This window comes from Mustela erminea, chromosome 2 (genome assembly GCF_009829155.1).
Source record: "Mustela erminea isolate mMusErm1 chromosome 2, mMusErm1.Pri, whole genome shotgun sequence".
Taxonomy (NCBI): Eukaryota; Metazoa; Chordata; class Mammalia; order Carnivora; family Mustelidae; genus Mustela; species Mustela erminea.
In genome coordinates, this window is record NC_045615.1 from 42,718,171 (window position 1) to 42,743,282 (window position 25,112).

At 42.6% G+C, this 25,112-nt stretch overlaps 1 protein-coding gene across 9 annotated transcripts in view; it reads right to left on the minus strand.

The window, feature by feature from the left end:
* The window catches only part of TMEM131L (transmembrane 131 like), a 159,352-nt gene extending 139,280 nt beyond the window's left edge, over nt 1-20,072 (minus strand). For 7 of the 9 annotated variants that reach the window (XM_032332746.1, XM_032332747.1, XM_032332745.1 and 4 more), the window contains exons 1-3: nt 19,871-20,072; nt 19,120-19,190; nt 10,838-10,881 (exon numbers count right to left, since the gene is read on the minus strand). In XM_032332746.1, the coding sequence (XP_032188637.1) occupies nt 10,838-10,881; nt 19,120-19,190; nt 19,871-19,994 (239 nt within the window). In that variant the 5' untranslated portion in view covers nt 19,995-20,072. Of the gene's footprint in view, nt 1-10,757; nt 10,797-10,837; nt 10,882-19,119; nt 19,191-19,283; nt 19,774-19,870 lie in introns of those variants that run through there. The other 2 variants (XM_032332748.1, XM_032332750.1) reach the window with 2 other exon arrangements.
* Nucleotides 20,073-25,112: the final 5,040 nt, after the last annotated feature.

Below are 25,112 nucleotides of genomic sequence, written 5' to 3' on the forward strand. Positions count from 1 at the left end.
ATACTTTTCATCTCTGTGACTTATTTTATAACTAGAAGTTTTTACCTCTGAATCCCATTCACCTCTTCTACCCATCCCCCACCCGCTCCTCTCTAGCAACCACCCGTTTTTGTTCTCTGTAATGAAAAGTATGGTTTTCTCCTTATTCATTTGTTTTGTGTTTTAGAGTCCACATATTAGAGAACTCATATGGTATTCATCATTCTCTATATGAATTATTTCACTTAGGATAATACCTTCTAGGTCCTGCCATGTTGTCACATATGGGAAGATTTCATTCTTTTTTATGGCTAAATAATCTTCCATTTTATAGATATGGATATAAAACCTCCTTTTTATTCATTCATCTCTCAGTGGAGCACTTCCATATCCCGGCTATTGAAATAACACTGCAACAAACATAGGGGTGGATATATCTTTTCAAACAAGTGTTTTCATTTTCTTGGGTAAATATCCAGTACCGGAATTACTGGATCATATGGTATTTCTAATTTTAATTTTTTTGAGGAGCCTTCATATTCTTTTTCACAGTAACTGTACCAGCTTGCATTCCCATATTCCCATGAACAGTACATAACGGTTCCTTTTTGTCCACATCCCCACCAACATTGGTTGTTGCTTGTGTTTTTGATTTTAGCCATTCTGACAAGTGTGAGGTGGATCTTATTGTGGTTTTGATTTGTATTTCCCTGGTTAAGTGGTATAGAGCATCTTTCATGTATCTGTTGACCATCTGGATGTCTTCTCTGGAGAAATGTCTGTTCGTGTCTTCTGCCCGTTTCTGAGTGAATTATTCATTTTGGGGGGTGTTGAGTTGTGTAAGTTCAGTATATATTTTGTATACTAATCCTTGATCAGATACGTCATTTGCAAATATCTCCTCCCATTCCACAGGTTGCTTTTTGTTTTGGTCATGGTTTACTTTGCTGTGCAGAAGCTTTTTAGTTTGGTGTTGTCCCCACAGTTTATTAATAGGTAATGTTTAGGTTTAGCCCAAGAGCCACATGCCATCCAGAGCTATGTCTTCTGATTGAAATATCTCAACAAACTGGGTAAAAACAACAGGAATTGGCCGTGAGGGAAGAAACATATATGGCACTAAAACCTTGTTTCTCCAACTGGGATATGTATGTGTATAGCACAGAAAATTATCCCATGAGGTAAATACAGCAATCTTCCCGAAACATACATTTTACTAAAAGATTTTTGAAGGGAAAAAAAAAAGCGATCAGAGAGTAATTTTAAAATGACTTAAAATTCTCAATAAATTAAAAATATATATATTTTTTAAATTTCAAAGAATTTTCACATTCATAGCAGACTTTTTAAAACTACATCCCCACTACTTGGGAGAAAACATTGGGAAAGGCCACAATAAACAAGACTTCCCCCGTATCATTCATAAATGAGTTTGCAAAGCAATTCAAAAACAATGGTTCCAGAAGCATCTTTACTGAGCACACCATCTGTGAAATACTGTCTAAATTATTATAGTTAATTATTTGTGAAGTGGCAACATTCTTTTGTTACACCTACTGGAGTGGGGGTGGGAATCACTATTACTCCAGAGTCTTATTTCATATGTGGAAGACTGCAACAACAAAACAATCTGATGACAATTCATTTAAAACTAGAGTAACGAGCTCCCGGGAGACCCTCTTATTTTAATACTTATGTTCCTAGACAGAGAATACTGCCTTGGGAAATTCTATTTCTCCTTTGAACCTTGAAATCCCAAGCTCTGTCACCCTCTTAAGCAATATGAAGTTTGGTGTCCCAGCACATCCAGAATGCCTCCACAGTATTGATGGATACTGCTGTCAGTATATTGGGATCCATCTGAAAAGTACTTTTATTTCTCATCAGCGCATCATGATGAGTAAAGAGCAACCAAAGCACAATTCTCCCAACATCAAAGAAACCTAAGACAACCACAGTGTCAGCTCATCTCTAACTATACAGCTGTAAGTTTTCTTGAAAATGGAGGTTGGGTTTAAAATGGCAAAACATCCAAGTCTCTCTTTCACTCACAGTGGTACCTTCCCTCTGATCTGAAAGAAGCTCCTTAGAAATCTTTTATGTACTTTTTAATACCCATGTTGTCATTTCCATGGGCAAGTCTTCCTGGGCTGTTGAATCTGCCTAGCTCTTACTTCAGGATGCGCACATCCACTGAACAGACTTCAGAAGACACCTGACTATGAAGTATTTGTGACAAGGAGCTGAGACAGTTATGAAGCAAGCTTAGCGTCAGACTTTGAGTGTTGGATTAAGACACTCCGCCTAAAGGCAATTCCTAGTCTAAGGTAATGAACATCAAGTTTCTGGCACAAGTTACACCATGTTTAGGGACGTTTCTGGCACAAGTTATGCCACATTTAGGGACCATACCCAAGCTCTTGAGATTTTGATTCTACTTTATGGTTTCAGGATCATGAACATTAATGAAATGTTTTGCTTAGTTTTAATCTAGAATAACCCTTTAAAATATACCTGGAATTATTAAAATTGGTTCAAATATCTTTTTCTTTTTTTAAAGATTTTATTTATTTATTTGACAGAGAGAAATCACAAGCGGGCAGAGAGGCAGAGAGAGAGAGAGAGGAGGAAGCAGGCTCCCTGCTGAGCAGAGAGCCCGATGCGGGACTCGATCCCAGGACCCTGAGATCATGACCTGAGCCAAAGGCAGCGGCTTAACCCACTGAGCCACCCAGGCGCCCCCAAATATCTTTTTCAATATAAAGATATAAATTAGCACAAGCTTAATCACTCCAAAGTCTGTAGAAAAATAAATCTAGAAGTAATAATTTTAATAAAATCAGAATTAGGATACTGATCCTACTATACTATTTTTTCTAATTAATTCTAATTGAGGTCTAAACAATTATATAAATAAGTCTCAAAAGCTTTGCTGAAAATTTCAAAACCTAAAAACAAACAAATAAAAAAAACCAAAAAAATGTATTTTGTGACTTGAAAACAATTTTAATATATACCAAGAACCCTGTTGAAAAGTTTAAATTCTAAGAATATCTATATTAGCAGCTGTCTTATAATCAATAAAAATTTACTTTAGACTGTGAGGGTCGTGCAGCCCATGACTGAATGCATTCATTCTGCATCCTTCCCAGGGCCCACATGACTCTATAGAAAGTACCACGGGGCACGCACCAATAGAGCTAATAACCCATTTTCTTTAAAAACACACCAACGGCAATGACCTAATTTAAAAACCACAACCTCTAATATTAATACCACTGCTTTGATTCTGATGGCAAATATGGTTTGTGAGCTTGGATACAAAGAACGTGTGAAACAATATAAGTTATCAATTAAAAAGACTTAAATCTGGGGCGCCTGGGTGGCTCTGTGGGTTAAGCGGCTGCCTTCGGCTCAGGTCATGATCTCAGGGTCCTGGGATCGAGTCCCGCATGGGGCTCTCTGCTCAGCAGGGAGCCTGCTTCCCTCTCTCTCTCTCTCTCTCTGCCTGCCTCTCTGTCTACTTGTGATCTCTCTCTGTCAAATAAATAAATAAAATCTTTAAAAATAAAAAAAAAAAAGACTTAAATTTGTATCAGGAGCTTGCCTCCCTTCATTCAGCAGTTCTTCACCTAGATGTTAAGTACTAGGTTGGGTGCTAAGGAATTAGTGGATCAAGACTCAGGACAATGCCAAGACAGGTGATTTTAAACAAAGATAGGCCTGTGTTACAAGTGCCGGTACTATATGGAGTTGGTCAGGTAAGGGGCTTAGCCAGAGAAGAGAAGAGAAGAGAAGAGAGGAGAGAGAGCAGGAGTCCATGTGAAAGAGGGGAGGGAGAAGCAGGGGCAGGAAGGCTGAAGAAGTGAGCATGGCCGAGATCACAGAAGGCCTTCTGTGCTATGTTCCAACGTCTACACTTGGTCACAAAGGGCATGTGTAAGGACAGGAAAGGAAGTATCACTGAGATACATTACTCAGGTGGGAAGGTGGAAAACAGGTTTGGGTAGCTATAAAATAGAGGTAGCAGACCATGTGGAGATCCAGCCACCACCTGGTCATACACTAGGGTGGGGAGTGGGAAGGAGTCAAGGGGCATCCTGGTTTCAGGCTTACACAAATGAATGTACAGTGCACAATGCGGGGGAGGGCTGAGAAGGAACTGAGCCTGGGAGCTCAGTAAGTTAGCAGCACCTGAAAGCTAAAAGGAGCTCTCTGTGGGCAGCCGGACAGGTAAGACCCCTGGCTAGAAGGTACAATCCAAGTTCAAGTTCTTTCTATTTAGGTAAAGCCCCAAGAGAACAGGTGAGATCACCTCAGAGAAAACGACAGATGGGAAGAGAAGAATGTCCACAGTGGAACCCTGGGGAGGAATGCTCAGATTAAAAAGCTAGGATCCTGTCAACAGGTAAGGAACTGGGGGGTTATACTGAAAAAACAGCTTTCAACTTCTAAAGGAGAACAAAGAAAAGTGAAAAGCAGTTCCATTCCCTGTGGTGGCTCTGAAATCCCCTTCGCTGCCAAAAGGAAGTTTCCCTAGCGATTAAGTCATTTTTGTCTGCAATTATATCTTTCAGTATGTTGCTGAAAGGTTAACAAGACGTTCTTCATGTCCTGACTCTTAGGCTCAGCCTTTAACTGATGTAAAAACGGATTCAGAAGAACACAGTTTGCTGCTGTTAACTGATCATATAAAATCACATCAAAAAAATACAACACGGGGCGCCTGGGTGGCTCAGTGGGTTAAGCCACTGCCTTCGGCTCAGGTCATGATCTCGGGGTCCTGGCATCGAGCCCCGCATCGGGCTCTCTGTTCGGCAGGGAGCCTGCTTCCCTCTCTCTCTCTGCCTGCCTCTCCGTCTACTTGTGATCTCTCTCTATCAAATAAATAAATAAAATCTTTAAAAAAAAAAATACAACACAATGACAAGTCCCACACTGTACTTGACCAGTCGGTATTTACGACTTTCATATCACCATTTTAAATGTGGATACACTATAGTGTTCGCCTCGCCATTGCTCACACTGTTCACATTCTAATGTACGCCAGCAAGGCTTATGGGAGCTATGTCCAGAGAGCCAGACGAGCTTCCCAGAGAGCATTCGATTCCCGCAAGAGCTGAAGTCCGCTCTCACTGGCTCTCATTGCTGAATCCCAAATGCAATCTCTCACTTTCAGCGAAGGAACAGATTACTGCTGGTATTTGAGAACACCCAGGAGAAAAACGTCGATTCAGAGGCAAGAGGGGAGAAAGTCTTTCAGATATTGCTTTCCTGGCTTTCAACCAAATGCAATTACATAGCATTCACTCAAGTTAATACAAACAAAATCTTCACTGAGGCCAATTTCCCTGAAAGCTTTCCCTAAGTGTGTTTGAGATCATAGGGTGGCAACTCCAGAACCGTTCACCCCAAGAGTAATGGTGGTCTGCTTTGGGCCCCACCCTGGGCAGGCTGCCGACTCAGACACAGAGCCCTCTTCAGATTCAGATTCTCACCAGGGATAGATGTCAGTGCCACCTACACTTTTCTTGGGACATCTTGAAACTCTCTTTTATGGCCACAGCTGTATGGAGTTGCAGTGTGGTCCTCTAGATGGTGCCTCTCGAGACGAGGCATTTGTGGTGCAGAATTCCCGAGCATTGCCTCTACTGACTTCGAGTCTTATTTATCAATAGAGAGTTAGTATGTGGGGTAATAATTAAAACCAAAAATCACAAAAATGTTTAAAACCATGTGTAAAGAGGCAGTAATAACTTCACAATAAGATTTAGGCAGGACATTAAGCTAGCAAGGCAAATCTAATATCAGATTATAATCCAAAGCGTAAAATAAATAAAATAAGTATGTCCATACTGATATAAATAAATGACTGAATGAATAAATGAGGGAAGAACTCCAAATAATTTCTGTAGGTGGAGTTTAACTCCATTCGATGACTTGCCTCCAAAGAGTGTAGCATGAGAAGAGATGAAAAAGCCAGGTGATTAAGGTTAATATCAAAGCGATAAGCCATGTTGACAGGAGAAATCCTTGATACGTGATGACAATTCCATTTATAGGTGTGGTCTTCTTCCCTAAAACACATACCCCCAATCTAACCAGGAGAAAGAAAGAACATCAGGCAACCCCAAAGAGAGGGACCTTTTACAAAAGACCTGAGGCGGTACTCCTCAAAACAGGCAAGGTTTCAAAAACAAGGAAAATATTACAAACTGTCACAACCAAGAGGTCTTAAGGAGACATGACAACTAAAAGTAATGCGGCATCCTGGATGGGATCCTGGACAAAAAAATGACATCAGGGAAAAATAAGTGAAGTTCAAATAGTGCGGAGTTTAGTTGATGGTAACGTACCAGTGTTGACTTCTTAGTTCTAACAAATGTGCCACCGTAATGGAAGATGTTAGCAGTTGGGTAAAGTGCATGAGGGCTCTATGAGAACTCTCTGTTCCATCTTCACAGCTTCTCTGTAAAACTAAATACATTCTAAAACAGAAGTTCTACTTTAACTACAGCAAGACATTATATGAGCTTTGGAGGTATTAAAATTTTCATTTAAAAAATTTCTCAACAGTGCAGTAAAGGTAAATGAATACTAAGTACTTAGGTGATTCATTTACCTATCACAGGACATTACACTTACAGTGAGAATTCCTGGAAAGAGCTCCAGAACCTACATCTTCAGGAAACAGACACAAAGAAAATTCTCTAAGAGTACCATCCAACCCCTGTCGTGATCTAGTCTTTACACATGAGGAACAAATCCCAAGGTGGGAGGGCGGTAGGGAAAAAAAGCCAGAAGAAACAAAGAGGAAGAGGTTTGGAAGGCAAGTTAAAAGGAAAGCAACTAGCAATAATGTAAGAGCAAAATACTACAAAATAGTTAATATTGAGAGATTGAAACATATAAATCAGGGCTGATCAAAATGGGATTCATGATTAAGAAATTTTAAAATCATTCCTGTAGAGGTAACCAGCATTTCTTTTTACATGCAATAAAATTAATTCGAAAAAGTCTGTGGATGGATGGTAGTGAGTGGTTGCACAGCTATGTGGATCAGCTCGATGCCACAGACCTGACGTTTAAAAATGGTTTAAATGGGACCTGTTATATATATTTCATCACAATAAAAAAATGAAATAGAAAAGAGTATGACAGGGGCCCCTGGGTGGCTCAGTGGGTTAAAGCCTCTGCTTTCAACTCAGGTATGATCTCAGGGTCCTGGGATCGAGCCCCGCATCAGCCTCTCTGCTCAGAAGGGAGCCTATTTCCCCCACCCCTCCATGCTTGCCTCTCTACCTACTTGTGATCTCTGTCTGTCAAATAAATAAATAAAATCTTTAAAAAAAAAAGAAAAAAGAGTATGACTCAGGTAGTACAGGTACTCAGTTCATACATCCAGATATATGTGTATGGGCAGCTAGGTGCACATGATGTAAAATATATCCCTTACCGTGAGTCACTGTCAGAAAGTTTGAAAGCCACTGTGCTGAGTAACTGCCATTCTCCCACCCCACACACCTTCCCCAGCACTCTGACACTAGGTAAAAAGACCCACGGGGATAACATCTACTGATACCTTCAAGTCTGACAGAAAACGGAGGAAAGTAACCAGTTGTGCTGATGAGAAAGAAGAGAGCACAGCAATCTACAGAAGAGAACAAAAGCTAAGGCGCACACCAGGCTGCCTACAGGCTGGATACGCCCACCCCTGGAGGCTGCCCAGAGCTTCCTAGCTTGGGGCTCACAGTACCACTTCCTCAGGAACGTGTCAAATCAAGTTTGACATTCCTATGAGGCAACCAAAGTTCCTGATTCCCTCCCCTACTTCCTTTCCCATCTCAGGTGTCATCCCCTCCAGATGCTCAAGCCAAATTCTAGAAGACCTCTGTGACTACTTCTCTTCCCCTCCTGCTCTACCACTGATTCAGCAACTGATGAATCTGTTCCACCCCCAAAATCCATCTCAGAACTTCCCAACTCCCACCAGCCTCGTCTGAACCACCACCAGCAATCCTCACCTCTCCTTGCTCCCTCCCCTACACTCAAACAGAAGACAATGGCAAACTCTGAATTCTGCCTCATATATTTATCCCACATTTAAAATTTTATATTATGAATTTAAATGGCTGCATAGAATGTCATTTCTGCCATATTATAAATAACAGTTTTCTAAATAAAACTCACCATCACTTTTAAAAATATATGCAATGGATGGGGTGCCTGGGTGGCTCCGTGGATTGAGCCTCTGCCTTCAGCTCAGGTCATGATCTCAGAATCCTGGGATGGAGTCCCGCATCAGGCTCTCTGCTCAGCTGGGAGCCTGCTTCCCCCTCTCTCTCTGCCTGCCTCTCTACCTACTTATGATCTCTCTCTCTGTCAAATAAATAAATATTTTAAAAATATATATATGAAATATATATATATTCCATATATATATTTCATATATATATTCATATGTATATATTTCATATTCAATGAAATCTACCATCATTCTTTTTTTTTTTTAAGTAATCTCTATACCCAGCATGGGGCTCCAAATTATGACCCCAAGATCAAGAGTCACCTGCTGTATCAACTGGGCCAGCCAGCTGTCCTATCATCGTCCATATTTTTAAACACACCAATAGGCATTCTTGTATGGCTGGATATTCCCTCCAAGGATTTTTTTTTTTAATATTTTATTTATTTATTTGTCAGAGACATAGCGAGTGAATGAGCAAGCACAAGCAGGGGAGACGGCAGGCTCCCCACTAAGTAGGGAGCCTGATGCGGGACTCCAACCCAGAACCTGGGATCATGACCTGAACTGAAGGCAGACACTTAACCAACTGAGACACCCAGGAGCCCCTCCCTCCAAAAATTTTAACCTAACATGTACATCATTATGTTGAAAGGCTTCTGAAACAAAACTATGTGTTTCACCTGAAATGTTGGGCTTTTAAAAATATTTCCTGTGCTGGGGCGCCTGGGTGGCTCAGTGGATTAAAGCCTCTGCCTTCAGCTCAGGTCATGATTCCAGGGTCCTGAGATCGAGCCCCACATCGGGCTCTCTGCTCAGCAGGAAGTCTGCTTCCCTTCCTCTCTCTGCCTGCCTCTCTGCCTGCTTGTGATTTCTGTCTGTCAAATAAATAAAAATAAAGTCTTAAGAAAAAAAATTTCCTGTGACTTACTGGGTTTAAGTGTTAAATATTTTTTTCTTCTGAGTTACCAGTATAATTTTCGTTAGTAAACAACCAATCAAACCAACAAATTTGTAAGTCTTGACAGGTGATTAGACATAAGGAAACAAATTTACTGAAAATGCATTCCTTAAAGAAATGGATGAAAGTATCTTACCTCCATCCTTGATTCATATGACTATTATTTTTCTTGTCTACTTTTTTTTAAATGTAAGCCCTGAAAAAGCTTGTTCACATAAATGGGTGTGAATGGAAGGAGAATTGTTACAGCACTGTCCTTACAGTCTCTAAACTCCCTGTTTACCCAAAAAGCAGAGTGATCTATCATTTAAAAATAACTGCTGATGATCTATCAATTGCTGATTTGATTGTGCCCTTCAATTCTGTGGACAGGTTTGAAAACCACCAGCGTTAGAAAAGAATTTGTTATCCAGTCAGAGTTAATCGCTTCTCCTAACCAATGCCAGTATTTCAAATCACGCCTCTGTTTGCCCAATACGGAGCACATATAAGATGGGGGCTGGGGAAGAAGTCTGTCTTTCTCCTATGAAGTGGAAAAGAGATTATAAAAGAGGAGGTAGAAAAGGATAGCTTGTAACCTCAGACAGATCAGTTTTAGAAGACTATATGGATAATGAGATCTAGAAGCTGACTCTCCGAAAGAAATCCCTGTGCCCAGTCTCCGTGTACCTCCAGGCGACCAGACATCCCAGTATGACAAGTGACGGAGACTGCTCCACCACCGAAGTTCTTTTTGTTTTTTTGTTTTTTTTTTTAATTGTACTTATCTGTTTGAGAGAGAGAGAGAGAGAGACAGAGAGTGAGCATGAGCAGGGGGCAGCGGCAAACGGAGAGGGACCCTGGAATCATGACAGAAGCTGAAGGCAAACTCTTAACCAACTGTCCCAAGGTATTCTCTTAAAAATCTAGTTTACACCTTTAGATTTGCTAGCCCCTGCTTTAAATCCATTAACAAATCATACCACCCTTAAAAAAAATAAAACCCAACCTCCTTACTGTGGTTTCTAAGGTCCTACCTTACCTTAGTATCCTACATACTACATTGGCCTTCTCCAAGTTCCTGGAATGCTGCCAGTGCCTCCCACCTCCGGGCCTTTGCACCTGCCACTCCCTCTGCCCAGAGCACTCTCCCTTCGTTTGCTGCTTGCTGGTGGCTAGTCCTCCATAGCCTTCAGCTCAAATATACTTGCTAAGAGGGGCCCCACCTGATCTTCCTCATTATTCTATACCACGGCAATCTGATTGTCAATAGTGTAATCACAACCATTTTGTTTTGTTTACAGTAACGTCTGACTCCACCACTACATTCAACACGGGTTTGGGTCCTTATTTTACACACAGCACCCAGCACTATGCCTGATGCTAAACAGGTATTTATGAAAAGGGGGGCAGCATAAGTACGCCATGGAAAATGCAAAGCTGAGTTTCAGGGATGGGGTAGATATTTCTAACAGTTTTCTGTACAACCTTATTTTCAAACAAAGATATATTAATTATTAGAGACCACAGACACCCCAACGCCAAAAAGCAAGGCATATCACTGATCTATTAAACATGTAAACATAAACGTACATATACCAAGACTTCAGACAGCATCCAAAGTGGGCAGCAATGTTGAGAATGCAGGTATTTGCTCCTGTTGTTTTTCTTACCTCTGTTCTTGAGAATGCTCCTCCATATTCTCTTCGGAATCACCCTATTGATAAAAACAAACGAAAAAAACATGGTTTAACAGTTATTTCAAAAGAACGCAAAAATCTCCAAAAGAAATAATTCTTAAATTTCACATGGATGATGAACTTGTAACGAATGTCTAAAAACAGTGCCTAAAAAAAATGGGTGGCTTAGCTGGTTAAGCTCCATTTTTGATCTCAGCTCAGGTCCTGATCTCAGGGTAGTGAGATCCAGCTCCACATCGGGCTCCATGTTCAGCATGGAGTCTGCTTGAGATTCTCTCTCTCTCCTTCTCCCTCTGCTCCTCCCCTTTTTCCCACTCCCTCTCAATAAATAAATAAAATATTGGAAAAATTTTTTTTTAAAGTGAAATAAAAATAAAAAATAGTGCCTGATACACAGCAGGTATTCAATGAATATTTATGGATATTGATAGCAGCAGGTATATTAATGAATATTTATTCATTATTGAAAAAATGATACTCCTAAAAGCCATAAATTGCCATGTAATCCCTCAGACAGTGTAAATAAAGTTTCTCCCTGCTTAAAGTCATGACCTAAACATAATCTCAAAACTACTTTGACATCTCTTCTCTCCAAGAGCCTTTTTTTTAACATTTAACTTGAATCGCATAAAATAAAGTTTAATGATAATATAGAAAAGGGAGGGGCGTCTGGGTGACTCAGTGGGTTAAGCTGCAGCCTTCGGCTCCGGTCATGATCTCAAGGTCCTGGGATCAAGGCCCGCATCGGGCTCTCTGCTCAGGGGGGAGCCTGCTTCCCTCTCTCTCTCTGCCTGCCTCTCTGCCTACTGTGATCCCTGTCTGTCAAATAAATAAATAAAATATTAAAAAAAAAAAAATATATATATATATATAGAAAAGGGATTGGTTAGCTCAGAATTCCCTACATGGATACCTGACTACCTGACATATTTTGACATCAACATAAAAAGGCTAATCAATTTTATAAATGGCATAAACATCACACTCAAAAACACTTCCAAAATCCTCTCCCAGACTTACCAGGCCAAAATCTGACCACATGACATATACCAGGAGGGTAAAAAGAAAAGTCACTTGAAATAGAAACACAAGGGTAGATCCAGTTAAATACTACATGTATTTGTCTGGCAGACAGAGTCTTGACCATTCTTTCCCGAAGCTCGTCACTGCTGGGTTCAGGAATACCGAGCCTTCCTGGTTCTCCGGCTTCTTGTTCTTGGTACTTACTGCCTCTCCACCCCCTGCCTTCCTACTTGTCACTACCAGTCCTCCTGGGCCCAGACTCCCTACACCAATTCACTCACAATGTTGACACAAGCTTATCACCGTGGGGCCCAAATCCCCACCGCTGGACCCAACTCCTCCTCAATCATTGATGTGGTTGCTCAGGGAATGCCTATCTTTCCCAAGAGCAAGACTCTTCCTCCTTTAGGGAGCCCAGCACCAGGCTATGGCCAGCACATGGCAGGTGCCCCACAGCACAAATGCCTCTAGCACATACGCATTTTGTCTTCCCCCAAAACAGTAATGATCAACACTGACTTAGCAACATCCGGGGCCCCTGCCAAGTGGTTTCTGTTCTAACTGGTCTCCTTCTGTCAAGGATACCACTGCACTCCTTGACCTATGGACAAACCTTAGGGTCACCTTATACTGCTCTCTTTCCTTAACCTCCAGCCATAAAGACCTACTCACTCAACAGAACTACGGTACAGACCTGTGCTTTCTTCTCCATCCTTTCTGCCAGCAAAGCAGCCCACACCATCAGTACCCCAGGCCTCCATGACCAGCACAGATGGCGCTCTTCACTCTGTTTAAGACTGCTGCCTCCAGTCCACCCCTTTTGTCTCCACAAAACCGATTTTCTGCAATATCAGTCACGACTTTCCACCCACTTGGTATGGACCCAGCATCCCGTATCAAGAGCCTAACACCCGCTCCCTAGCTGTGATTCAGACGTACTCCAAGCTCCATAACCTGGAACTGGGCAACTGTCAAATGACCTTGACATACCCAACCCAATCTCTACAGCCACACTTCATCAGGAGCTCTGGACTCCCAGCTGAAGCATCTGCTTAAAAACTGTCACTCCAGTAAGGATCTAGAGGAGGTCCCATTCACACCTCCGCTAATGCAGGCATCTAAGCAGCCCTCCCAGCCCTAAGCCAGTAATAGACTCCTCTAAGATGCACTGTTCCGCCTCCCTCCTCTCAGTTCCTACATTTCAGCACTTGAATGTTATCTCAGGGTAGTACCAGCCTTATCTCCCCACCACCACCAGGCTCTCAAAGGCGGGAGCCAAATCCTATAATTTTGCTACCCCACCCCCTTGGCAGTGCCTCAGGGCCCTTGCACTAACTATTCCAAATCTCTCACTGCTTTCTAGGTCTTCTCAAACCCACCTACTTCAACTTGTTAAATTAAAACTCCAGCTCCCATCACCTGAATCTTCCTCTGGTCTGCCACCATACAGCACTGAGGCCTTTCTAACAGACTAAAGAACATATAATCTATTCTACTTCGTATTTACCATCTAAATGCCTCCATTAGACTGCAAGCTCCATGAGGGCAGGGGTTTTGTTTTTGTTCAACGTGACATCTGCAACCCCTAGACCAGTGCCTGGCCCACAGTACATGCTCCGTAAATGTCTGCAGAGCTAAGTACAGTCTAGCTGTTCCTTAAGTACTAGTGGATATACACCTCACACCTGTTAGAATGGCTACTACCAAAAAGACAAAAATTAACAACCATGCACTGTTGGTGGGAAGGCAAACTGGTGTGGCTACTCTGGAAAACAGTATGGAGGGTCCTCAAAAAATTAAAAATTGATCTAACAATTCCACTTTGGGGTATTTAACTGAAGAAACTAAAAACACTGATTCAAAAAACTATCTGTACCCCCTGTTCATAGCAGTATTACAACAGCCAAGATACATAAACAACCTAAGTGTACACTGAAAGATGAAGGGACAACGATGTGGTATGTACGTGTGTGCATATATATGTGTACATGCATATAAACATATATGTACATATACATATAATGAAATGCTATGCAGCCATTAAAAAAACGCAATCTATTTGCAACAACATGGATGGACCCTTAGGGCATTATGCTCCGTGAGATAAGTCAAACAGAAAGATGAATACCTGTGGTTGCTCTCAGATATAGAATTTCAGAAACAAGAACAAAAACAAGGCCTCCTGGATGGCTCAGTCAGTTGAGTCTCCAACCCTTGGTTTCAGCTCAGGTCATGATCTAAGGTCATGGGATCGAGCCCCATGCTAGCATGGACTCTGCCAAAGATTCTCTCTCTCTCCCTCTGCCCGCCCCCCCCCCCCCCCCCCCCCCCGCCGATCATACTCTAAATAAATAAATAAATAAATGAAATGATTTAAAAACAAATGCCAAGCTCACAGATGCAGAGAACAGACCAGTGATTGCTGGGGAGCCAAGAGGGTTGGAGAGTGGCGGGGAAAATGGGTGAAGTTGGTCAAAAGGTACAAACTTCCAGTTATAAAATAAGTACAGAAGTCCTGGGGATGTAATGTATAGCATGCGACCAGTGAATAATACTATACCGCAAATTTGAAAGTTACTGAGAAAAAAATCTTTAAAGTTCTCATCATAAGCCAAAAAAAAAGCTTTGTAACTACGTATGGTGACAGATGGTAACTAGACTTACTGTTATGTTGCACACCTGAAAGTAAAATAATGTTATATGTCAATTATGCCTCCATAAAAAAATTTTTAAACAAAAATTTCAAAAATACTAGTGGATATGACCATTTTTTTAAAATTCATGAAACAAATTTTTCTAATTCAAAACAAAACACAAAAGTATCTCCCTCAGACCCAGGAACTTTACCACCACAATACTGTTTAGACTGCAAAAACTCACACAGTGACCTAGCAGCCAAGAGCATGGGCTTTGAAGCTCAGGGCCTCCTGGATTCAAATCATACCACTGGCCCATTCCTTCAGCCTTGGGTAATTTTTCTAATGACTCTGTGCCTCAGTTTCCTCATCTATAAAGTCAGGGCATAACACTTCACACTTTAAGTATATGAATGTGAGTATTAGTAACACATAAAGTGCTGAAACAATGCCAATGATACTCAACTCATGTTAGGTATTATTTTTTATGTTGACAGTGGAAGTAGATTAAACTAAAAATAAATCTCTATGACAAAAAGACTTCCAAATACCAGTCAATGATTCACTGACTGGAGCAAGATGTGATTACGTAACACAGTACCTGAGATAATAAAGAATTCAGATATTCAATGTACAATAGTACATTTCTTTCTACCAGTTTCCGTTACCTATACCATCAGACTTAAGGGAGTAAGACATGAGATTTTTAAAGGCAGAGACTTTCTTACTTATAATCGCTGTATCCCAGGGGTCTAACTGGGTCAGGCCCATGATAAGTGTCTGCTAGATGAACAAACAAGGCCAGAAAAGCACTAAGCCTAGCCACCCCAAACCAGACCAAAACGGTTCTGTATCAGGTAACAGCTGCTTGTATTCAGCAAAAATGTCAGTGTCTCCAATCTAACCAGAGGTGTTAGGAGCCTTCTCATCTCAGCAAAGTCTGAATGGATTAGAAGAAAAAATTCTAGACTGCCGTTCTTGCTGCTAGCACTCATACCAAAACAAAAACAAAAACAAAGAACGGTAGGAAACCAACACTTAAGGCATTCCGCCAGCCACCTTTGAAACTAACCTCATAAACAGGACAAGACACTGATAACTGGCTCTCCTCAACTACGGCCACAATGGGACCACCAAGCTTAGAAGCCCAAACTCTCTTACAGGGAATCCAGTCAGGGCAAGAAGGTACAGGCAAGGCAAAGAAGAAATCCAGACACTCAAGAAACTCATAGAGAGAAATGACAACAGTGCCACTGCTAGATCTCTAACCACTGAGTTAGAGGTCTGGAAGGACTGGCTCCAATGGGAACGGCACGGCGATAGCCTTTGTCCTTTCATTCAACAGATACATGTGGGGCCTGCTAGAGGGAGCATCCCAGGGGACTGACTGGAACGACACACAAGGTCAGGAAGGGCCTGAGAGTCAGAGCAGGTCAAGGGGATCACAGAAGGGTTTGTACCTTGAAGGTGAATAGAGCAGGTACACAATGCAGTGTCTCACACACAGGCCATTATTTCCTGATAATAAGCTAATGAAAACATGTGTCTGGTTCCTAACCATCACCACTTTGTATTAAAGGATGGGAGAAGTCAAGTCAGAAGAGAGGAAAAATTCTGTAAATCTAAGAATAAAATTACGTTTTTTTCCTTCTTTCTCATTATTGTCATGGATAAAGTGTTTTATGTTCCTACGCCAACTATTGACCACATAAAACAGCACATAACAAAAAAATACAAGTAACATAACATATCTATACACCTGTAGACATATGATAGTACTGAATTCTCTGCCCTGGAAAGCAGGAAAGCTGTCCCATGCCCTCCAGCAACCGAATCTAGGAGTCAGCTGAGAAATATACCAAAAGAATAGGTAACATACGTGAAGTGCTTACTAAGTTCCGGATACTTCAAGCACTGCTGATCTTAAGAGAATTACCCCCATTTTCCAGATGAAGAAACTGAGAAAAGGGATGGAACCAGCAGTCAAAACCTGGAAGCCTATCCAGAGGGTCTTGAAGGTTATAACAATTTAATTATTGTATTTGGTTTTACTAATGATGCCTTTTTCTAGTCTTTGGTCACTTAAAGACCCATCAGAAAAAGAAAAAGAAAAAAAGAAAGACCCAATCACCAGAAAACATTTCCAAAATAAACAACAGTTCAAATAATTCATGGTGACAAATGTTAATATTCTATTTTTTAATGCCACGCTCTCTGGTGTTCCCACTTCACCTATCACTGACAAATCTTAGCTTCTGCCTTGGAGTCTTCCTGACTGAAAGGAGCCCAACCTACAGATTAATTAAGCAGAAATGCTCAAATTTAAAAACACCTATAAATACTCTTTTCAGCTGACTCCATGACACATAGGGGAGTTTTTTGGGGAAAAAAGTCAAAATACTTTAAAGAGAATCCTCTAAAAATAACTTTCTTTAGAACCCTCTGCAGTTTATACACATACGAGTGCGTGTATTTATGCAGCTTGGAGAGATCCATATGCATGTTTACCCACAGTTTACATAGGTAGATCCATATACATCCCCTCCCCCCACCCAGGTACATGCAGGGTAAAACAGTCTCCAAAAGACAGACATATAGACAGAGGCGAAGTATTTAGAAAATTATTTTGAATATCAGTTTCACTTTCATTATAGCTCTGATTAAAATAGCTTAGTTATAAATGCTTTTATAGTGAGTATTCCAGAAAGACAACTTCTAAATTATGTGTTGTTTTTTTTTTTACCAAAACAAACTGTGTTCTACATGAAACAAAACAACCACAAATTAAGAATTGTATAAAATAACTCTGAAGGCTATAAATAAAATCATTAATCACATCATAGGCCTTGACATTTCCATCTCTGAGCACAGTATCTTCAACTAATACTACAACAAAAGAGTGTCTATAATTTACTCTCCTTTCTGTCTGGGTTGACTTCCAACACTAACCAGTAAGGAGCACAGGCCAGAACTGAGTAAAAAATGCAAATGCATATAGATATACACAAGTGCTTCTCAACCGGGGCAATTTTCCTCCCCAGGGACATCTGGTAATGTCTGGGGACATTTTTAGCTGTCACAAGGGGGGGTGGGGAGGGAGGAGAAAGTGCCACTGGCATCTAGTGGGTAGAGACAGAGATGCTTTAACAGCTGGGCATCTCGTAGCCCCCAAGACACAGAATTCCACCCAGGACAGTCTCCACAAGACACAAGTCTCCAGCCCAGAATGTCACGAATGCTGCTTTTAAACAACTCTGATAACACACAAATATAACTATATTTTTAAAAAGTAAAACCGTCAAGTTTTATATGTGGATCTCTCAGTAGAGTCATTAATGATTTCTATTTGGTTCTTTTTATCTTTCTGTATTTTCCAAACTTTCCACAATACACATCTGTTATTTATAATCAGGGGAAAAAAAAAAATCCATTTGGGAATAAACTTTTAAGAGAAGGACAGACTATCTGCTCTCCATCCCGATGAGGTTTTTTTCTCAAAGGACTGGTCTTATTCAGCATGCTGGCCTTCAGGGAAGGTCCAGGAAAATTTTCCTCTAAAAATCACCTCTCTGCCTTGAAGCTGTTATTCATTAGTCCTGGTTAAAGTGAATATTCTGAATGTCTCAAAACCAGCACTCTAATGCTTCACATAGGAGGGAGAAACTCAAATGTAAAACTGCACAGCCGTGGACTTACAGCTAGACATCCTGTTTTTCCAAAGAGCCGCAAGAAACAACATAGAATTAAGTGCTGTCACCAATGTGGGAAGTAATGAACATCTTAAAAATTAGCCCACACAAGCTGAATGTTCCCTTATAATTCAACCCTCCCCTCTCCAAAAAAAAAAGAGTATTCAGGGGTCACTACTGTCGCTGCTGAAAAGCAGTTGACAATATATTTTATTGTGCACATTTGCATTCAAACGTTAGACCTTAAACCTTAACACAACGCCTTGCAGAACTGTATCTACCGCAGCCCTAAATAAACCCTGTATGATGCCACGGATTCTCAATGAAATGCTAGTAATTATTTTTCCACATGCAATCATTGTATCAAATGGGGGGGGAGAACCCCCCAAACCTGAAATTCAAGTTGTTAAGAGGGTGTCTCTAACACGAATTAAAGGCACTTGGAAAAAATCCAAGACTACAACCTTTTAAAGTCCCATCTTCACTGCAAAGCCACTTCACGAGAATGGCAAGTGCCACTCACTAACACTTCTGCAATCAGTCTTCCTTGTTGTCCTGGGGCACAGGGCTCTGGCTCACTTAGGGAACAGGGCACACGCCCCTCGCGCACCCAGGCCCCCAGCCCGCCCTGGGGCCCGCCCTTCCCCTGCACAAGGCTGCCCTGGCCGACCGCGGCCCTGCTGAGGAGGCCAGGGCTCCCACCTCCTGAACTTGGGGCGGGCGTGACTCACGCCCTGTCACATGGCGCGGGAGGAGGCTGGGAAGGCCACCGTTGCCAGGTGTTCAGGCTTGGCCCGACCGTTTATTTGCCTTGCAAAGCGGCCCGAGCGCGGGTGCCGCTGGGGGGCCGACGGCCTCCCTCGCGGCCGCTCCTCCCACACCCGCCCTGTCACCTGGCTGTCCTCACCTGAGTGGGCAGTAGGAGTTCCCCTTCTTCTGCCTGCCACAGCTCCACCACGTTGGGCAAGGGCTCAATCGCTGCACGAACAACCAAAAAAATACAGCGCGTTTTAATGCAAGGAAAAGAAACGCTTCCTGCTTCCCTGCCGTGCCCCCAAGCACCCGCCTCACCAAAACAAGTCACCCTCTCCTTAAAGCGTCGGCCCCCGGGAGCACAATGAGCGGGGTGCAAGTCGGCGGCCCCCCTGTCGCGGGGAGCGTGCAAGGTCTGGGGTTCGCGTACTGGGGATACGGAGATGGGGAAGCTGCTCCGCCGGCCACTCGGCGCTCCGCATCCCGCAGCATTTGGGGCGGGCGTCTGCGGGATGGGTCCCGGGCGGCCAGGCTCGTGGAACAAAGCTGCAGGAAGCCGGGCCGCGGCGGGGCCCCAGCGCGCGCCACACAAAGCGGGGGCTGCGCCCGGGGCGCCCGGGGCCCGCGCACAAAGGCTCTGGGGCGCGTGCGGCTAGCGGTCCGCGCCGCTGTCCCCAGGCTCCACGACTGCCCAGCTTTCTGTTTGTCTGAGGGCAGGGGGCGCGGGAGAGGACGCTGCGGTCAGAAAATGTTATCAGCCGAGAATTGCAACCGCTTTCCTTCCTCCTCCTGCCCCTTTCCCCTTCCTCCCCTCGCCGTCTTATAGATTTCAGCAGTTCCCTAAAAGAAAGAGAAGGGGGGGCGGGGTGGAGAGGGCGAGCGAGCACAGGCGGCGCAAGGCTGACCTTGTCCCTGAGCCCCTCCCGGACGAAAGCAGGGCAGGAGGACCTGGAAGACGCCCAGCAGGAGGTTCACGGCCGCGGCGGTGCGGCAGTAGCAGCTCGGCTGCGGGCGTCGGAGCCCCGCCATGCTGGTGCTCGCGCTCCTCTCGGGTGCTCGCCGCGCTCGCCGCTTGCTCGCTGGCGCCGGGGCTGCCTCGCCCCGGGCCCGCCCCCGCGCCGCCCCGCCCCGCGCCGCCCCCGCCCCGCCCCCGCCGCCGCCGCTGCAGCCGCCGCTGCTACTCTGGCCCCGAGCGCGCCGCTCGCTCTGCGCGCGTGTGCGCCACAGATAGGGAGGGACGGAACGCGGCGGGGCGCGGGGGGACGTGGACAATGCGAACGCGGCGGCCCAGGACGCCCCGCCCGGGCGCGGACCCCACGGCTGCGGGCCCGCCCCTCAGCAGGCGGCCGCGTCCTTCCCAGATCCGCGGTCCTCGGGCTCTGTCTGCGGCCGTGCCGTGGTCGCTGAAGAGCTGTCGAGAGGCAGTAGCAGGCCACTGTCGCCAAGTGCGATCTGAGGAACTTTCGGGTGGTTTTCTCTTTGTTTGGGCACGCGGGCACAGTCGGGTTATTATCCACGAGCGAAAGGGTACCGCTGGACGGTGGGAGCGGGGAGTCGCCCGACCAGAGGCCTCAGACAGGATATTAGTGGAAATAATGCAGTGGTTGTCAGGAAACGCTAGTGCAGCCACATGGCTACTGCCAGTTATGCAGCGAGGATATCCGGTGGCTGCAAAGTCTGTAATTTAGAATAAAAAGAGCTCTCCCAAGACTCGAGAGGCTGACCTCAGCGAGGCGTGGCGGTGGTGTGCCCGGCAGCCTCCATGGAGACGGTCCAGGTTGTGACAGGTGGGGAAGCCTCTTCTTGGGGCACTGATAGCTTTACAGACCCTGCAGATACTCCCCGGAAGATTCATATTGTAAAATTCGGCTAGCCTCTTCTGAAACACGGTTGAGATCGAGGACGTGGTCAGTTGCCTGTTTCTAACATTAACTGGATGAAACACGGAACCCTTGAGAATGGATTTTCTAACCCCAGTATTTTGATGCCTATAACCAAAAGTAACCTAATGTCTGAGATCTAAGTTTAAGACCATGCCTTTGCGAACGATATCACAAAGGTTTATTCAGGAATTGCTTTGCATTACCTGGAAGTATTTGCAGTCTTAAGATTTTTTAACTAGATTGCTGCTTCCAGAATGATTTGTATGAAATGTAGAGAATATGAGCAGCGTAGAAGTAAGCGGGGCAGTGGCTGGGGCACACCTGTCTGCTTACACTGATTCTCTAATTGTTTCTGGTGCCTTACAGTCCAGACAATGGGAAAGCAATGGTCAAAGAGCAGGACAGATGCCAAAGAAGGACTAAATCAATCATGGGTCCTCTCTCTCCCAAGGAAAAAGTCACTTTGCATTATCCAACTTCCACACCTCCAATGTTCACTCTGTTCCCTGCCTTTTCCATGTGTTCCTGCTGGCATCTTCCTTTCTGCGTCAAGGATCTTCAATCCCATTCTAATGTGTCCCTTTTTTTCTTCATTTTACTTCTTAGGTTTGTATTTGCCCCTTGAGCTCTGAAGGTTTCCCCACTGTGTTAAGGGGTCCTCTTCTGGAAAAAAAAAAAAAAAAAAAAAAAAATTTGCATAGCCAAAGTAGACAGTAACTGCACCTTACAAGTTTGTTTTTAAATGAAAGTTCTCTCATTGGCCTGTTTATATTATGTATTTTTAAGTCCTCTTAGGACTTAGAAAGAAAGCAAGCAAACACTGATGACCTAACAGGTTTTACGAAACAGGTTTAATAAGCAGTCATGGTACAAAACTTTTTTTACTGTTTTTTTTCTTTTTGACTGATTTTTAAACTATCTTATTTTTTTTACTTAAAGTCTTGCTCACACTAACCAGTATCACAGAATCCATGAATATACCTTAAAGATAGAAGAAAATTGCTGTGGACCATATATAAAAAGAGCTTTATTTTGTTCTCCTTCTGAAATTTTTTGAAGGCCAGCTTCATTTTCAGGTTGTGGTCTTGTGTACTTTACAAAGTGGGTAATGCTCTTTGACTGTTGTTCAAAAAGCCAGCATTATGTATCTACAGTGCCATGGGGCTGGAGAGGGATATGGAATTACACAGCTGTCTTCTTAGATAAATCTGACCTACTTAGCCTTCTCTGGAGGTAGTTTTCATGCTGACTCATGAACAACAGAAAAGTTATGGCCCACTAAGTAGCATCCATGTTTTGAAGTAAACTTGTTCTCCAAAGAAGACTCCTTTGTCATTTACTCCATTATTTGCCTGTAGGCAATATTCAATTGTCACAGAATATTAGAGCTGGAAAAATTTTGGCCAAGAAATAATAGCCCAACTGCCTAATTTTATAGAAGAAGAAACTGAAGCCCAGTCAGGCTGAGAAATATCCAAGTTTTAGTGGCAAAGTTGTGGAGAACTATGTAGAAATAAGTTTAATTGAAAAAAATTCTTATAAACTTGAATTAATACGCAAATTATTTACACAAAACTAAAGCATGGAAGAGGCACTAAGGAGATAGCTTACTAGAGTTAATCAATTTTAAATTAGATCCACATAAGTTAAATTGAAAAAAAAATATATATATATATATATACCTAGGGGCATCTGGCTGGTTCAGTTGGAAGAGCACACGACTCTTGATCTTGGTGTACTCAATTGGAGCCCCACACTGGGTGTAGAGATTACTGTAAAATTAAATAAACTTCTTTCTCTCTGCCTCTCTCTCCCAAAATAAATAAATAAAAATCTTAAAGGGGAAAAAAAAAAAAAAGAATGAAAAGGACAACTGGGTGGCTCAGTCAGTTAAGGGTCTGACTCTCAGTTTTGGCTCAGATGGTGACCTCAGGGTCATAAGATCAAGCCCCACCTTGGACTCAGCGCTCAGTATAGAGTCTGTTTGAAGATTCTCTCCCTCTGCCCCTCCCTCCATGCTCTCTCTCTCTCAAAAAAAAAAAAAAAAAAACCTAAAAAAAAATTAAAACACATGCACACCTAAAACTTACTAAATCTACTCTTATTTTGAAACATACAAGATATTGACATGTTTTTTACTTTATTCACCCTTGTTTGTTTTTTCTTAATGAATATTAATGAAAACCAAGCAAATCTATAAATGTGAGTTACATCTCAACACATTCTACATAAAATTGACAGTGAAGTGTCAAGTCTAAATCATCTGTCTCTAGTCCAGAGAAGATTCAATACACCAGGTCACATGGTGGTTGTGAAGACTGAATGAGATGCTATATGGTAAGCATCTAGTATAGGTGCTCAATAAATGCTAGTAATGATATTATCATGTATTCACATTGTGGGGACATGCCTGACCTTTCCTTCATATGGTAAGGTTGATACTGATATTCAATTATTTGAATTACTTATTCATTATCACTGGTCATTTATCACTTAGACATACTGGAAATGGGAATGCTTAATGAAAATGTACATAAACAACTATTTGCTACACATCCATTTTGGGCTTCATCCAGTCATGACAATAAAACCAAGTGTTTCGTCAAACAACCACCACCTTCATTGCTAGGATCCTAACCTCATCTTTGCTGGGAGAAAAGGCCCAGAAGGGATGGCTCTTAGGAATACAGAAACCTAGTGGTTATGATCAAGTACTCTTTTTTTTTTTTTTTTAAAGATTTTATTTATTTATTTGACAGAGAGATCACAGGTAGGAAGAGAGGCAGGCAGAGAGAGAAGAGGAAGCAGGCTCCCTGCTGAGCAGAGAGCCCGATGCGGGACTCGATCCCAGGACCCTGAGATCATGACCTGAGCCGAAGGCAGTGGCTTAACCCACTGAGCCACCCAGGCGCCCCTGATCAAGTACTCTTAAGAGGCAAATTGTCCCCTTGACAATTTCCAAACTTGTAAGGCTGTACAATGAAAAGGATAAATTTTGTGCAAAAATTAAAGTTAAAAATAATAGAAGCTTTTACCTAAAAAATACATTTTGGGGACACCTGGGTGGCTCAATTTGTTAAGTGTCTGCCTTTGGCTCAGGTCACGGTCCCAGGGTCCTGGGATTGAGCCCCACATCAGGCTCCCTGCTCAGTGGGGAGTCTGCTTGTTCCTCTGCCCCTACCCCTGCTCATACTCTCTCTCCCCCCAATTCAAATGAGTGAATGAATGAATGAATGAATAAATAATACATTTTTAAGAAATTAAAGACAAAAATTTTTAAAGGTAGAGTAAAATGTGATTTATACAGGATACCCTGAATGTGGTCATGCTAAAGGCTTAAATATGATTAAATGAATGATGCATGAGTGAAAAAGAATTAAACAAAATAAAACATAACAAAAAAAAATACAAAAATTGTCATCTTCCCAGACTCCTTTGTAACATGGCATGGCTGTTTGGCTTGTTTCTGGTCAATGAGATATAAGCAGACCTCTACTGGCATGGCTTCAAAGAAAGCTCTTGTTTTCATGATGAAAAGTGATAGGCTCAGCTAGGACAAGTCTTCTACTCTGTGTCCTTCCTCCTGCTGGAATATAGATGTGATGCGCAAAGGTCTGCAGCCATCAGGCAAGCTTGAGAAAGAAAGCTACACGTTGAGGACAATGGATTGGAAACCCAGAAGTATGGAGCCATGTTGGAATCATGGAATTGCTAGATCACCTGCTTTTAGATAACTTGTTTGGGCAAGCAGAAGTAACCCCTTCTCACTGTACTCAAGTTTTCTTTTATTAGTAGCTAAAAACAATCCCAAGTGAAAAAAAAAAGTCAACCAAAACCAAAATGAAAGTAAGCAATTGTCACTAACAATAGCCAGTTGGAAAGATATTAACAGAGTGCTCATATAACAAGGGGAAAATTAGCAAACAAGCAGGTGGTTTATTTTACAAGTGCATTAAAATATGATGCATCATTTTATATCAGTTAAATTAGCAAAATAAATAAAAGCAACAAAAGTTAAAAAAAAAAAAAAAGATTTGATGGCTCCAGAGAAGTGATGCTTATCACTCAGCAAACTGGTTCATTCTCCAACGGACAGTGTCATCACCAGGTATGTCATGTTAGGTCATTGGGAATGGCCCTCATGATGTGTGTGACATACAGCTGTGAGTGCCCATCTATGCCTCTTCAAGTGGCTTTGCAGTCCCTTCTTTCAATGTTCAACTTCTAAAAGTAGGAGTAACATCTAATGAGTCCCAAGTTACAT